General features: G+C 46.4%; 1 protein-coding gene across 3 annotated transcripts in view; it reads right to left on the bottom strand.

The window, feature by feature from the left end:
• The window catches only part of STKLD1 (serine/threonine kinase like domain containing 1), a 154,248-nt gene that overhangs the window by 82,644 nt on the left and 55,412 nt on the right, over positions 1-16,192 (bottom strand). For all 3 annotated transcript variants that reach the window (XM_029611146.1, XM_029611147.1, XM_029611148.1), the window contains one exon: positions 15,937-16,041. In XM_029611146.1, coding sequence (XP_029467006.1) covers positions 15,937-16,041 — 105 coding nt within the window. The remainder of the gene's footprint in view (positions 1-15,936; positions 16,042-16,192) is intronic.

The raw sequence follows: 16,192 nt of genomic DNA, 5'->3' as shown, positions 1-16,192 counted from the left end.
GCCGAAACCTTCCCCTTTTAGAAGGTATTCAAAAGTCTTGCCTCTCTTACGAACATCCAGGACTTCTTCGACTTTGTATTCTAAGTCATCTTCTGCATTTAGGAGACAAACACACACTAGTTCTTTTATTAGACAGTATACTGAATATGAGTTGTTATCAGCAGCGATGGATGAGCTGCTGGGGACGTCACTGAAATCTTCAGTGGAAGTGGCGAAGTTGGGGAACATCCCAAGCCCACTTCAAAAGATGACACTGGAGTGGATCTTTCAGCTTGTTGAGAGGACTCCTCAGGTCTTCCACTAGACGTCTGGGAATGAAGTTGCCTCCTGCCCCTGAGTCCACTAGGGAAGGTCCAATGAAACAAACCGGAAGGTGGTCCCACGTAGCCAAGGCAAAAAAACAGAGGGGACTACCTTACACCGTGGAAAGACTTTTATTAGAATTGCAATTCTAATAAAAGTCTTTCCACGGTGTAAGGTAGTCCCCTCTGTTTTCCTGAGTCCACTAGGGCAGGAGTCTGAACCATGAACAGTCCGTAGGTCAAAGACACTGGGAGAGAGAGCAGAGGAGATGTCACGGTATGGCCTAAGAACAGTCCTCCTGCAGGACTTAGGCCCGTCCGTTTCCCGGACAAATAGAGCATGTGGAGACATTGTGGCCGGGCTGACCACAGTACATGCAAAGGCCGCGCTTCTTCCGAAATCTTCTCTCTTTGGAGGTCAAGCGACCATGACCAAGTTGCATAGGTTCATCCGTATCAGCAGCAGGGGTTACTGGAACCATCCAAGGTGTAGAGACAGCACTGGCCTGTTTCAACCCGGGTACCACCCTAGGCTGGAATTCCTTCACCTTGTCCTGGAGTCGTAGATCAATCCGAGTAGCTAAGGCTATTAATTCGTCCAGTGAGTCAGGTGTTTGGTGAGCGGCCAGCTTGTCCTTCAAACGGTTATTCAGGCCTCTGCAGAAGAGAGTCTTGACACATCTGGGGTCCCAGCAAAGTTCTGCCGCAAGAGTTTTGAACTCTATGGCAAATTCAGCCAATGATCTGCTGCCTTGCTTCAAATCCACTAAAACAGAACAGGCTACAGACATTCGAGTAGGGTCATCAAAAACGGATTTAAACAAGTCCACAAATTCTTCTATGTCCTGCAAAATAGAGTCCTTGCGTTCCCACAAGGTGGATGCCCAAGACAGAGCCCTACCATCCAGGTAATTTTATTTTTAATTTAAAGTCTCTTCTATACCGATAGCCGTTCGCACATCGTATCGGTTCACAAAAAACAAGAACTTTTGGGCGGAGCCCTTACAAGTAACCAAGCAATACAATTAACAGGGAGAGATACAATTAACAGGGGGAGTGGATAATACTGGGAGGCATAACACGATAAGTACTTATTGAATAAATAAAACAACAATAGTATAATAACAATGTACAAGAGTCCGCAGTCATAAGGCAATCTTCGTCAAAATTCGGTGGCGGCTTAACAAGGAGAAATTTTATGTAGTGGGAGGTGATGTGGGGTAGGCTTGCTGTTACAAGGTATGAAAGGATGTAGGTAGTCTTGGAGAGAGCAGTAGGAAATAGAGATGGCTGTAAGGCAAAGTGCATGCAGCACTGGTTCAAAAAGCCCCGGGTCTTCTGGATTTCTCCGGAAAAGCAGATTGGAGCCGCCAGTGGTACAGCAGTCTTCAAAGTTACCTCCAGTGACTGACCTTCCTGGTTGGAGGTTGTGCCTTGAACCTTCTGTGTGTGTAGTTGATGAAACGCTGAAGTAAGTTTCTCCAAAGCGTCTTGCTGTTCCACAATGCGTTGGGCCAGGCCCGGTATGGCCTGCAAAGCATTGAGTTGTGCCGGATCCATGGAGTTAGCAATCTGTTGTGATTTGTTACAAGGAGTTAGCAATATGTTGTTATCGGAGTTAGCAGTCTGCTAGGGAGTTAGCAATCTGTTGATATATAGAAGAGTTGTGGGTGGATCCTTGGGCCGGTGGCAGATGACCATGCCTCCGGGGGAAGATCCCGAGAGGGCCCACTGGTCAGGCTCAGAGTATGGAGACAAACACACACTAGTTCTTTATTAGCCAGTATACTGAACCACCAGATATGGCAGTAGTGAGCTGATAAGCCCGGTTGGGCTGTAGTCCGTCAGATACTGGAACAGCGATCCCTGGAGGCTGAGCTGTAGAGAAACTGAGATATAGTGAGTAGGCAGGGTATGCAGATGGTAACACTCACACAATGTCCCAATGAAGCCCAGGAGCTGGAATGTATAGGCCCTCGAGGAGCGAGTACCTGGTTCCAGGGAAAGCTCAGAGAGAACGATGGTAACTCACTGATGTAGCTGATATAGTTGGTAGTGATGACTTCCAGGCAGAAGAGTATATTGAGCAAGTCTGGGAACAAGGGCCCTCGAGAAGCGAGTACCGGTTCCAGACTGTCACCTGAAAAACAAAGGAGAGAGCGAGGCCCCCAAGGAGCGGGTACCTCTGGTAAGTCCAAGGAGGCAGAGTAGCTTAGGTAGCAAAGCCCTTGCTAACTCGATGTGTTAGCAAATTCCAAGACCTTATATATTTATCGCGGGTGATGTCATTTTTGGGGGATGCCCCCGAGGTTCCTGCCTTCACCGGTACTTCAGTTGGGGCCGCGCACACACCCCTAGGCCTCCAGGTACATGGCGAATAGCAGCGTTGAGCCTGTCCGGGAACACCCGAGGACTTGTGGCAGAAGAACGCCGCGGCAGTCAATCTTCCTGCGGTCGGAGAGGGAGGCATCAGAGAGGTAAGGAGGGCACCGACGGACACAATAGAAAGTCTGTTCCTTCATTGCCTTTTCCTCAATGTGCAAGGCTGAGATCTCCTGAAGATGCACTTCCACCCATTCCAGAAGTTGGTCTATCTCCTGTGACACTTGCTGGTTCTTGGTTCCTCCCTGCTGATTGATGTAAGACACCATCGTTGCATTGTCCAACATTACCCAGACTGCTCAACCCTGCAGCCTGCCAGTTAATTGCAAGCACACCAACAAGACCGCTCGAGGTTCCAGCCAATTGATGTTCTAGAGCAGTGGTTCTCAACCTTTTTTCTGTAGGGACACACCTGACAGATGATTCTCACATGCATGACACACTGAACCCATGATCGTCACGGGGCTAGATGTAAAACAACAGTTTGCATCCACGGGAAACCCCTGATCTACAATAATGGATGTAAAGCAGAATTACGACATTCCCCATACAACTCACCCTACAAAAAAGATATTCTGGTTCTGGTGTCATCTCAGTAACAGCAACTCAAACTCCTTCTACTACCAGGCTCAATAGCCCTACTTATGAAAAGACAGCAGTTTACCACCAATGCATGTCCTCTTGAGAAAACACAACAAATAAGACTGATGCAAAGGCTTACATGCTAGTAAAATATCTCACCTCAGTAACACACACAGAACCAACCTAACATACTCCTAGGATCTGCAGTTATGCACATAAACTAATCCACACACCTGTATTATGGAATACACTCAAACAGGAGCAACCCTATCTATGAAAAGGCAACACTACAAATATTAAATCAGGCCCTAAACACCAATACACCTCCAATTAGGAAAACAGAACTAGCAAGCAGCTATAGATCCCCAAACAGAATGTTGTGTCTGGGAACGCTAGGAGAGCGATCCCAACTTGAGGGGATTGTGTGCCCTTGGGCCTCGGCACGACCCCAGAAGACTCCAAGACAGCACCGAGGGTTGGCAAGACGTGTCCAAGCATGGGTGAAGACAAGTCTGACCCTCTGCCAGACCTGCATGCTTCTGGAAGCCAACAACACTATGTTGGTATTTGAACAGTCCTCCGACCGTTCCCAGCCCTTTTGGACCTGCCACTGGGTATCGGCAAGAAGCAGCAGGCCGTACTGAGGATGAGGGCAGACGGAGGCCTTGCGACACAGAAGACTCAAGACATAGACGAGAAGACTCTAGATGTGAACAAGGAGCTTGGAAAACTCTGGACGAGGCAAGGAACTTGGAAGACTCTGGACGAGACAAGAAGCTTGGAAGGTTCGGACATTGGCACTGTCTCTCAGGGCGCCCTACACAGCCCACCAACACGGGCGGACCCAATGGGCTGGTCACGGACCACCCTGTCCCTGTAGCGCACCCTACACAACCTGAAGAGGCTGGTCATGGACCACGCAGAGAGTGGGACAAGCGCAGGAAGGGAATCCAGCTGAGATGAAACTCCAATGACGAGAACAGGAACTGAGATGGATTTACCCCAACAAGGTGTCATCTGGAGAACCAGTGCAGCTAGTGGTTCAAGAGGACTCGAACAAGCGAAGGAGGAGCGGAACTTTGGAACATGAGGAAGTCTGGAACATGAGGAAGTCTGGAACATCAGGTAGCCTGGACTAGGAACCTCGGAACATGAAAACATGGAACATCAGGAAAACCACGAAGACTCAGGAAGCAAGACGAGACATGGAGCTCCAACGAAGAACGAAGATCTGATGGAGTGCTGGAAGACGAGACTTCCAGGAGCAGGGAACTCCAATGAAAGGCAAAGCAGGACTGAAGGTGAAGCCCTCTTATAGGGCTGAGACAGGAAGACATCATCAGGTGGGGCCCGGGGCATATCCGGCCGCGGGCCCTTTAAATCCAGGAAAGAGGCGCGGCCACGCACCTAGAAGCAGACAGGAGGAACAGAGACAGCTGATAGCGGTGTTCCTGCCATGGGAAACAGGCAGGGGTGGCCCCAGGCCACAGGACAAGCCCCAGAGAGACTCTAGCAGCCTGCTGCCGCTGAAGACAGGCTGACTCACGGCTCCCTGCCGCGAGTGAAGAAACAAGTCCTCAGCAGTCCGGGCCGCAGAAGTGAAGCAGCAGCGGCGGCCTCCTGGCCGCTTGGAGTGATGTCATGAGGCTCCGTTCGCTGCGGAACGTGGCAGCAGTGGCGGCCTCCAGGCCGCTTGAGAAGTAAGCGGGGTCCGCGGCTCCTGCCGCGATGAAGGCCTGGCATCGGCAGCGTCCAGCCGCAACGGGGGACAGGCAGTGCAGCAAGGTGAGAGGCCTGCTTGCGGGGAATAGCTCTGCGGGCAGGAATCATAACACGGAAATAATTGAAAAACTATACTAATAAGCAGAATAAATGTTTCAAAATAGCTATGAACAGAATAACACCCAACAATTAAAAACTCATAAAAACTATTAAAAATTCTCCAAACACCAATAAAATATTTTAAAAAAGCAGACACATCACATAATATTAAATAATTAAAATGGCAGTCAATCAAGAAAAATAAACTTAAAAAGCCACCTTTACTTACCCCCTCCAGCAGCTCTCCTATTCCTCTTCCGTGCAGGCCGTAGCACACACCTGAAGCAGCAGTAGTGGCTAAGCTCTATACTCATGGTCCTCTTCCTTAGGGCCCATGACCAGTCTCTCTGTCTCTCACACACACACAATACCAGTCACACCCCCATGACCAGTTTCTGTCTCTCACACACCAATCATCTCCCAACCAGTCTTTGACACACATACCAGTCACCTTCCTGAACAGTTTCTCTCATGCCATACACACACACAGGCTTCCCACTGCCATGTTCTGTCTTACATATACGGGCTTCTCACTCCCATACTGTGTCTCATACACACCCAGGTTTCTCACTCCCATGCACACTCTCTCCACATGCACAGGCTTCTCATTCCCATAATCACTTTCTCTCTCTCATTCCCATGCTCGCTCTCTCCACATGCACAGGCTTCTCATTCCCTTAATCACTTTCTTTCTCTCACATACACACACACAAGTTTCTCTCTCTCTCAGACGGTCACCTTACTAACCAGTCTCTCTCTCATGCATGCACACACACACACACAGGTTTCCCACTCCCATGCTCTCTCTCACATATACAGACTTCTCATTCCCATGCTCTCTCTCACATATACAGGCTTCTCATTCCCATGCTCTCTCTCACATATACAGGCTTCTCACTCCCATGCTTTCACACACACACACAACACCAGGCTTCTTACTCCCATGCTTTCTCATATACCCAGATTTCTCACTTCCATGCTTTTTCTCTCTCTCACACACACACACACACACACACGTCACCTCTCTGACCAATCTCTCACACACACTCCAGTCATCTCCCTGACTAGTCACTTTTATTGTCTCTCGCATATACACACATCACCTCTCTGACCAGTTCCTCTCAATCACACACATGCTCTCTCTCACACACTTACACACATGCTCTCAATTACACACATACTCTCAATCAAATGCATGCTCTCAATCACACACAGGCTGGCTGTCTTCTCTCTCTTACTCACTTCCTCCCCCCCCCCCAGCTCCCCGAGGCACAAATGGTAGCTGCAGCAGCCTCCTCCAGCCCCTGCAGGCCAAGAAAGAAGAATCCCATCGGCCACAGGATACTGCTGTCTCCTTTGCCGATTGCCGGCTGCTTCGATTGCTCCAGGCCACGCTACTGCTCGCGGGGCCGATACTGCTGCTGCTGCCGCCGATACTTTTCCACGCAGCACGGCTCTTTCTCCTTCCCGCGCACTGCACTGCGTATCACTTCCTGTTCCGGGGTAGGCGCGGGAAGAAGAAAAGTCCAGCCGCAGGAGCCACAGCTTCCTCTAATACCGCTGCCGTTCCCATTGGGCTTGAACGTGCTGTTAGCCCAGTGGCAACGGCAGCAGGGAAGGAAGAGCAGTGGGAGAGACGGGGAGCACACAACACACCTGCTGGTGCTTGGCAACACACTGGTGTGTCGCGACACACTGGTTGAGAAGCGCTGTTCTAGAGAGACTCTTCTGTATTCCAACGCCCTTGCGCCATTAGTTCCTAAAAGTGAGCTCCCCAACCTTGGAGGATCGCATCTGTTGTGAGTACCAACCAGTCCGGCGATGTCAGGGAAACTCCCTTTCTCAGATGATCTGCTTGCAACCACCACTGGAGGTGACAGCAGACTTCCATCAGCAGGTGGAGCTGAACTGAATAGTCCTGAGACTGCGGGTTCCAATCAGACAGCAGAGAGCACTGAAGAGGACGCATATGTGCTCTCGCCCACAGCTCCACTTCCAGGGTTGCCGCCATTAACCTGAGTACCTGCAGATAGGACCACACTGTTAGGTGTATAGTGTTCATCAAGAGACATACCTGTGTCATCAACTTCTGAATACGAGCTTCTGGCAAGAAAACTTTGCCCTGCTTCTTGTCAAACTGAACACCCAGAGACTCCAACGACTGAGATGGATGAAGTCTGCTCTTGGCTAGGTTCATCACCCAACCAAACTCCTGCAACAGGGAGATCACTTTGCATGTCACCAGGCAGCTCTCTTCCAGAGACTTGGCTCAAATCAGCCAGTTGTCCAAATATGGGTGTACCGGGATCCCATCCTTTCTCAACTCTGCTGCCACCACCACCATAACCTTGGAAAACGTTTTGGGAACTGTGGCCAGATCAAAAGGTAGCACCCAAAACTGATAAAGGCACCCCCAACATCGCGAAACGCAGAAACCGTTGGAGCTCCAATTGGATGGGAATATGGAGGTACACCTCGACAGATCCAAGGAGGTCAGAAATTCCCGACTGCATGGCCTTTATAACCAAATGCAATGTCTCCATGCAAAAATGGGTCACCCGCAAATGATGGTTGACTCCTTTCAGGTCCAGAATGAGACAAAAGGAGTCCTCCTTATTGGGCACAATGAAATAAATTGAATAATGACCCATATTTTCTTGAGACATGGGCTCTGGAACCACAGCCTTCAGACTGAGGAGCCTTGACAGTGTACACTCCACTGCTTGCGTTTTCTGTGGGGTGTGGCAGGGAGACACCATGAATACGTCCCGAGGAACACTGCGAAACTCCTGCGCATATCCCACTCATATCACCTACAGGACCCACTGATCAGATGTGATTTCGACCCACCTCTGATAAAAGAGAGAGAGAGACGTCCCCCTATCTCCTGTTTCCAGGGGTGGATCGGCAAACCTTCATTGGGAGGCTTGGGAGGTTCTACTAACTGAGCCCACATTCCACCTGGGCTGTCTGGAAAGGACTGAAACCTACCAAAAGGCTAAGTCCTCTGAAAGGTCACCCCGCTGTAGGGACGAAACAACTTGGAACCCCTGAGATGACCCCTCATACCAAAAGGGGCGCGGTGACTACTTCTTATCCTCCAGCAACTGAGGAACCGGGGATTCGCCCCACTTACTGGCCAGTTTCTCCAACTCATTCCCAAAGAAGAGCGAGCCTTTAAAAGGCAATTTCGTACATAAGAAATTGCCATGCTGGGTCAGACCAAGGGTCCATCAAGCCCAGCATCCTGTTTCCAACAGAGGCCAAACCAGGCCAGAAGAACCTGGTAATTACCCAAAAACTAAGAAGAACCCATGCTACAGATGCAATTAATAGCAGTGTGTGTGGCACAAGCAATAATGAGAAGAATTCTGGCTTTTAAAATCAGAAAAACTATTTCTTTACAAAGAAAAAGTAATCTAAAGATGCCATTGTGATCTGGATTGAGCATAAATAAGATTTAAAGGTGGCATGTTTGAATTTCTTCTGATCTAGATCAGGCTTTGTCTTTTTCACTCAACGCAATTAAACTCTGGAATTTGTTGCCAGGGGATGTGGTTAGTGCAGTTAGTGTAACTGGGTTTAAAAAAAGATTTGGTTAAGTTCTTTGAGGAGAAGTCCATTACCTGCTATTAATCAAGTTGACTTGGAAAATAGCTACTGCTATTACTAGCATCAGTAGCATGGGATATACTTAGTTTTTGGGTAATTGCCAGGTACTTGTAGCCTGGATTAGCCACTGTTGGAAACAGGATGCTGGGCTTGATGGACTCTTGGTCTGATCCAGTATGGCAATTTCTTATGTTCTTATGGCTATTCCCTAAGTAAACCTGATTAATAGCCGTTAATGGACTTCCCCTCCAAGAACTTATCCAAACCTTTTTTGAACCCAGCTACACCAACTGCACTAACCACATCTTCTGGCAACAAATTCCAGAGCTTTATTGTGCGTTGAGTGAAAAAGAATTTTCTCCGATTAGTCTTAAATGTGTTACTTGCTAACTTCATGGAATGCCCCCTAGTCCTTCTATTATTTGAAAGTGTAAATAACCGATTCACATCTACTCATTCAAGACCTCTCATGATCTTAAAGACCTCTATCATATCCCCCCCCCCCTCAGTTGTCTCTTCTCCAAGCTGAACAGCCCTAACCTCTTCAGCCTTTCCTCATAGGGGAGCTGTTTCATCCCCTTTATCATTTTGGTTGCCCTTCTCTGTACCTTTTCCATCGCAACTATATCTTTTTTGAGATGCGGCGACCAGAACTGTACACAGTATTCAAGGTGCGGTCTCATCATGGAGCGATATAGAGGCATTATGACATTTTCTGTTTTATTAACCATTTCCTTCCTAATAATTCCTAACATTCTGTTTGCTTTTTTGACTGCTGCAGCACACTGAACCGACGGTTTTAAAGTATTATCCACTATGATGCCTAGATCTTTTTCCTGGGTGGTAGCTCCTAATATGGAACCTAACATCGTGTAACTACAGCAAGGGTTATTTTTCCCTATATGCAAGATTAACTTTGGAGGTTGCATCAGCCGACCAATTTCTCAGCCATAACTGACACCTGGCTGCTATTATTGAAGTCTCTCCTCTGGCCAAGGAGCAGACCAAATTGCAGCTCACATCTGCTAAAAAGACGGCAGCAGGTTCTACAACTGCTCTGGAATTCACTCCAGAATCGTCAACCTGCTTACATGCATGGCTCTCCAGTTAGACTGTTAATCTATCCCTTTTTTCTAACAGCCCTGTTCTACATTCCCTGTTGTAATGTAACTTTCGCTTTCAGTGTTAACTGGTTTACCCCCTAGTTTATTGTAAACCGGTACGATAAGACTTGGTCTTGAGCATCGGTATATTAAAAGAATTTAAATAAATAAATAAATAAATAAACCAACCTCCTGAGAGAGAAGCAAACAATAGCGAGCCACCAGGGAACAACAAGAAACTATCTGCAAGGTCATTGCCACTGCTTCAAATGCTTAAGGATGGCCTCAATCCTCCTATAATGCACATCCTTGAAGGCCGCTCCTCCCTCCATGGGGATAGTCGTCCGTTTAGAGACGGCGCAGACAAGCGCATACACTTTCGGAAAATGCAGATACTCTCTCATCACTGGATCCAGGGGATACAGGCCTTCCAAGGTCCGACCCCCTTTGAAATTTGTCTCTGGGGCGTCCCACTCAAGATCAGTCAATTCTTGAATGGCCTCCATAACAGGGAAAAAACAAGAGACTTTACGCAAAGAAACCAAAATGGGATTCTTCTTTGGTTCAGACATGGAATCTGCCCCAGGGACTCCCAGCATCTTCAACGTCTGGGAAATCAGGGCCAGCAGTTCATCTCTATGAAAGAATCGCAGCATAGTCCTATATGGTTTCAGTCCCTGAGGAATTTCCCCATCTTCCAGAGAGTCAAGATCTGCTCATCAGTGCCATCCGATTTCCCATTGGAAGTTCCTGCAGTCAATCGAGTTGTACTTCAGCGCTTAACAGTAGTACCGAAAGAGGGAAAGGCCATCACCTGAGAATCTGACCTAACAGGATTGGACGGGGCTGAGGACTGTGCCTGAAGAAAGGATTGCAATCCTTGAAAAGATTCTACCCAAGAAAAGGCAGAAGGAACCATGCCAAAACCAGAAGGCACCTGTGCTCGCCCACTGAGCTGCCGTCCCCTACTGAGGAACCAGTCAAGGGAGTTCCAAGGTCAGGCGTCCCTCCTGACATGTCCTTAACCAGGCCATCATCAGGCTTGGAAGAACCAGGCTTAGTAAAATCAGAGGAAGATAATTCTCCCTGAGCCTCTAAGCAGTGCTGACACAAGTTAGAGAGCACTCCAGGCTGAGAAGCCCGAATATGACAGGCAGCACAGAGGAAAAGGAGCTTAGATTTCTTAGCCACAGGTGCCATTAGTCCGTCGATACGCTTAACAGGCGACTGAAGATGTGTGTCCAGCTGAAATCATGCTAAAAACTTTAGGTGCACAAAATGTAGGCATCCCAAGGCTATGCGCCGCAAACCTAAGCACACTATCTCCACGCCAAACCTGGGCACACAACCAATATGTTCCAAAATGTGTGCACAGGCAGCGTGCCCAAAAGAAACTGGGCATACAATTTGGACGCACAGTTGGACGCACTTGCATGCAATGGTCCTGCAGAGGGCAGCTGAACACGCAGAAAAAAGCGCACGAAAATGCCGTCATGGCCTACCACGCAGTGCACAGAAAGAAGCCTAATATCAGGGCCTAGCCCACCTTGGCTGCTCAACCCGCAAAGCCACCCAGGTCCCTTAACGACTACGGGAGCGGGAATGAATGTTGGGACAGTGTGCTGAGCACGGAGACCGGAGGAAATCCTACAACAACCCCTCTACTCTGTCTCTTTTTTTTTTTTTTTAACTTACCTGAGCTCAGCCTTTCCCGGCTGAGTACAAAGACGGTCTCCAGCTGCGGGGGAAAGAGAATATACCATCACTGCCATGCTCGGTTTCCTTTCAGCTGCTTTAATATGCTAAGTCCACACCAGCTGAAGAACCAGCTACCGGACCAAGGCACTCATCTGAGGGACCACAGAAATCACCTCAGAAATTCTCAATTGGGGGAGGGACCATTAGGTATCACCGCAGGAGACTGGGGTAACACAAAGCTCCTATTAATTCTCCTCTAAATTTTGAAGCAATCCCCAGTAGGGAAATGCACGTCCACCATCTGCTAGAGATGGAGAATACTGGCAGGCTGATGTCACTGAAGGGGTATATATACTGTGACTTCAGCTTTCTCTGTCTCCATCTGCTGAAAGAGGTGCATAACCCACTGGTCCTGAATTCATCTGTCTGGGAGCTAGGAAATTAATAAATTCCATATGTACAGCAGGAAGCAGATAGAGCTTCGCCATGGCCCTGCCTACCTATAAGTCAGCCAAAGCTTATGGGATAATAAAAGGGAATTATTTTCTCCTAAAAAAATGGACAATCATGGGATCAACTCCCTATGCAAATAGACAGCTCACCTCAGAAAACTACCTCAGCACTGCCTCTGATAATCCTGATCCACTGCAGAAGCCAAAGAAAGGAAACTTATTTCACTTTGCTGTTTTTTTGTTTTTTATAAACTTTATAGCCTCAAACAGAAAAATTCTTAAAGGAGGCAGAGGAAAAGACAAAAAGGAAGGCAAGTACTTTCCTGACAGGAAGCACTGTGGGTGCTCCACTCATCTGTCATCTAGTCCAGAAGCAGAAAAGGTGGTTGGAAGGGGGAAAAGGGACCCAGACTCCTTTGACTTTCAAACTCCTCACCACCACCACCTCATAAGGTACCAAGCCAGATAAGGGCCACCGAACCACCTTCTCATCTTCACTCAACTAGGGAGCTGCCGCAGCAAAACTCATAGGAGTCAAATCCATCAAATGACTAAGCTGAGCTGCACAGAGAGAGGAATAACAGTTAAAAAAAAAAAAAAAAAAAAAAGGAGGTGGTGATGCCTTTATACAGGTCCTTGGTGAGGCCTCACCTGGAGTATTGTGTTCAGTTCTAGAGCCTTTATCTCAAAAGGGATAGAGACAGGATGGAGGCGGTCTAGAAAAGGGCTACCAAAATGGTAAGCAGTCAGTATCAGAAAACCTATGAGGAGAGGCTGAAGGATATGAATATTTATTTATTTATTTATTTATTGAGTTTTATATACATACATTGAAGTGACGGCAGAAGAAGACCAAACGGCCCATCCAGTCTGCCCAGCAAGCTTTCACACCTATTTGTTTTCATAATCTGTTACTCTGACCGCTGAGGTCAGGGCCCTTATTAGTAACTTTTATACCGTCATTCGGTAGAGCCTTCATAACGGTTTACAAAAATATAGATTTTTCTTAGCAGTTGTGTAACAGAAAAAACAATGTAAACGTTATACATTTTCTTAGCAGTTGTGCAACAATAAAAAACAATTTGAACAATATCAGAAATAAGCATATCAAGTCCAGAGAGCATTATTAGGTTGGAAGAGGAGGATATGCAGTTCAGGGTGAAGAGAATGTATTAAGAGGTTTATAACTGAGAGTTCAGTTGAGAGTTGGAATGATCAGACGTCTGAGGGTCAGTGTAGAATTTGCATAACATTAGTGTTTTTAGGTCCTTTTTGAATATTTTTAGGTCGTGTTGGGTTCTCAGGAATTTAGGTAGGGTGTTCCAAAGTTTAGGTGAAGCAATTGAAAAGACTCTTTCTCTGTGGTTGCCAGATGTGCATCTTTGATAGGGGGAATGTTTAGGTAGCCTCAGTTATTAGAGCGTAGGTTTCTTGGAGGATTTTGAGGGATTATGTTTAGGGTGTTAAGACCTTGATGATCATTGTTTAGAATTTTGTGGATTATGGTCATTGATTTGTAAGCAATACGTGCAGTAATAGGGAGCCAGTGAAGTGAGGTCAATACTGGTGTTATGTGTTCATTTCTTTTTGTTCCAGTTAGGACTCTGGCGGCTGAGTTCTGCAGTATTTGGAGTGTTTTGAGGGATGAAAAAGGTATTCCAATTAGTAAGGAGTTGCAATAGTCGAAGGTGGAGAAGATAAGAAGTTGTATTCCCTGGATGAGAAGAGACGTAGGGGAGATATGATACAGACCTTCAGATACCTGAAAGGTTTTAATGATGTACAAAGGTCAAACCTTTTATTTTTTTGGAAAGAAAATCAGAAGAACTATGGGTCGTGAAATGAAATTCCAGGGAGGACATCTCAAAACCAATGTAAAAACTATTTCTTCATGGAGAGGGTAGTGGATGCCTGGAATGCCCTTCCAGAGGAGGTGGTAAAGTCCAAAACAGTGAAAGAATACAAAGGGACATGTGATAAATACTGTGGATCCCTAAAAGCTGAAGGATGGAAATGAAGAAAAGAGTGCATGAAGTAACTTGCTAGTGCGGCTGTAAATACCCTTAACCAATAAGCTTTGATGCAACTCAATCATTGCTCTCTGCTTCAACGGCAGGGGGGAAAAGAGGAACTGAATTCAGACAGCAATCAATGAAGGACCCAACTTTTAAGATCTAGGGAACGGATAATCATGAGGGTAACTTGCTGGTGCGGCAGTTACTACCCTTAACCGTTAAGCATTTTTACTGTTGATGGAACTCCATCATTGCTCTCTGCTTCAACGGCAAAGAGAAAAGGGGAATTTGATTCAGACAGCAATCCGAGGGCCCTGATTTTTGCAGTCTGGGGAACTGATGCTCAGACATAAGGGAAAAACACACAGGACTGCTTCTACAGCCAAGTCCATATGCAAAGCACATGATTTAAAAGAAAGGCTCATCACCCAGTAAACATGTTGCTAGCAATAAATTTTTATGAGGTATCATAAGGCTCTGGGATAACTGCACAGAGCAGAAGTTGTTACACTTAACAGCACGGCACAGCAGATACTATAATAAACTTGCTGGGTGGACTGGATGGACCATTTTGGTCCTTTTTTGCCGTCATTTCTATGTTTCTATGCTTAAAACCGTTGGCTCAGTGTGCTGCTGCAGTCAAAAAAGCAAACAGAATGTTAGGAATTATTAGGAAGGGAATGGTGAATAAAACGGAAAATGTCATAATGCCTCTATATCGCTCCATGGTGAGACCACACCTTGAATATTGTGTACAATTCTGGTTGCCGCATCTCAAAAAAGATATAGTTGCAATGGAGAAGGTACAGAGAAGGGCAACCAAAATGATAAAGCGGGTGGAACAGCTCCCCTATGAGGAAAAGCTGAAGAGGTTAGGCCTGTTCAGCTTGGAGAAGAGACAGCTGAGGGGGGATATGATAGAGCTGTTTAAAATCATGGGTGGTCTAGAACAGGTAGATGTGAATGGTTATTTACTCTTTCGGATAATAGAAGGACTAGGGGGCATTCCACGAAGTTAGCAAGTAGCACATTTAAGACTAATCGAAGAAAATGTTTTTTCACTCAACACACAATTAAGCTCTAGAATTTGTTGCCAGAGGATGTGGTTAGTGTAGTTTGTGTAGCTGGGTTCAAAAAAGGTTTGGATAAGTTCTTGGAGGAGAAGTCCATTAACTGCTATTAATCAAGTTTACTTAAGGAATAGCTACTGCTATTAATTGCATCAGTAACATGGGATCTTCTTGGTGTTTGGGTAATTGCCAGGTTCTTGTGGCCTGGTTTGGCCTCTGTTGGAAACAGGATGCTGGGCTTGATGGACCCTTGGTCTGAACCAGCATGGCAATTTCTTATGTTCTTAAGCTGCAGGCTTTATATCTCCATCATCTGCTGAAGACAGATAAATAGTAAAGTGCTGCAGGATACACTGTGCCCTATAGGGTGGTGTCAGCAAAACAGTTGTTCTTTGTCTCTATTTGCTGGCCAGAGGGCAAAACTCTGGCATTCTGGACTGAATTGGAGGATGATAAGGAAGTACACTGTTTGCTTACGAAGTTCCTGTAGTGGATGTCTGCTGAGGTCAAAATAAGTTGTCAAAGCTGCACACAATCAAAGTACAAAAGAGATCATGGCAAGAAACATAAACTCACACTTTGTAATACAGGAGTCCCACTGTAGTCCCTTGGGGCTTCCAACTAGATGTTCAGTACAACCAATGACTATACAAATGAATCCTGTGTACATGCACAGTCATCGGTTGTACTGAACATAATTTCAGACCTGTACTCATGTATATCTCATTTTCATTTTGAATACCCTATAACTCTGATCACTGTTTGGCCCAAAGTCAACTGGAGTTGGATAACCTTTGTTTAAAATATTATATAGCTAATGATGGTTCATATCCTTTCAGATGAAAACTTCATGGAGAACCCCCAGAAGTTAGAAAGCTGCCTCTCTTGCATTACTATACCATTTCCTCCATTGCTTTATGCTGGATTCTTTTATCTTGAATCAAAAAAGACAAATCTCCTTGGCCTTCGTGCTCCATCACCACGCAGAGAATAATAGATGAAGTCTGGGAGAGCACAACAGAGAAAATTAGTCACTTGGCAAAGATGGCAATTTTAGCAGAAGATCCAAAGCTCAGGCAAAAGGAGAAATGTTTACCTGTTAATTTTTTTCTGTGAGTCCTGTGAGTTACACCAATCCAGTCCAAATAGATAGGT

Source organism: Rhinatrema bivittatum, chromosome 8 (genome assembly GCF_901001135.1).
Source record: "Rhinatrema bivittatum chromosome 8, aRhiBiv1.1, whole genome shotgun sequence".
In the NCBI taxonomy this organism is placed as follows: domain Eukaryota; kingdom Metazoa; phylum Chordata; class Amphibia; order Gymnophiona; family Rhinatrematidae; genus Rhinatrema; species Rhinatrema bivittatum.
This window is presented reverse-complemented; position numbering and strand designations above follow the sequence as displayed.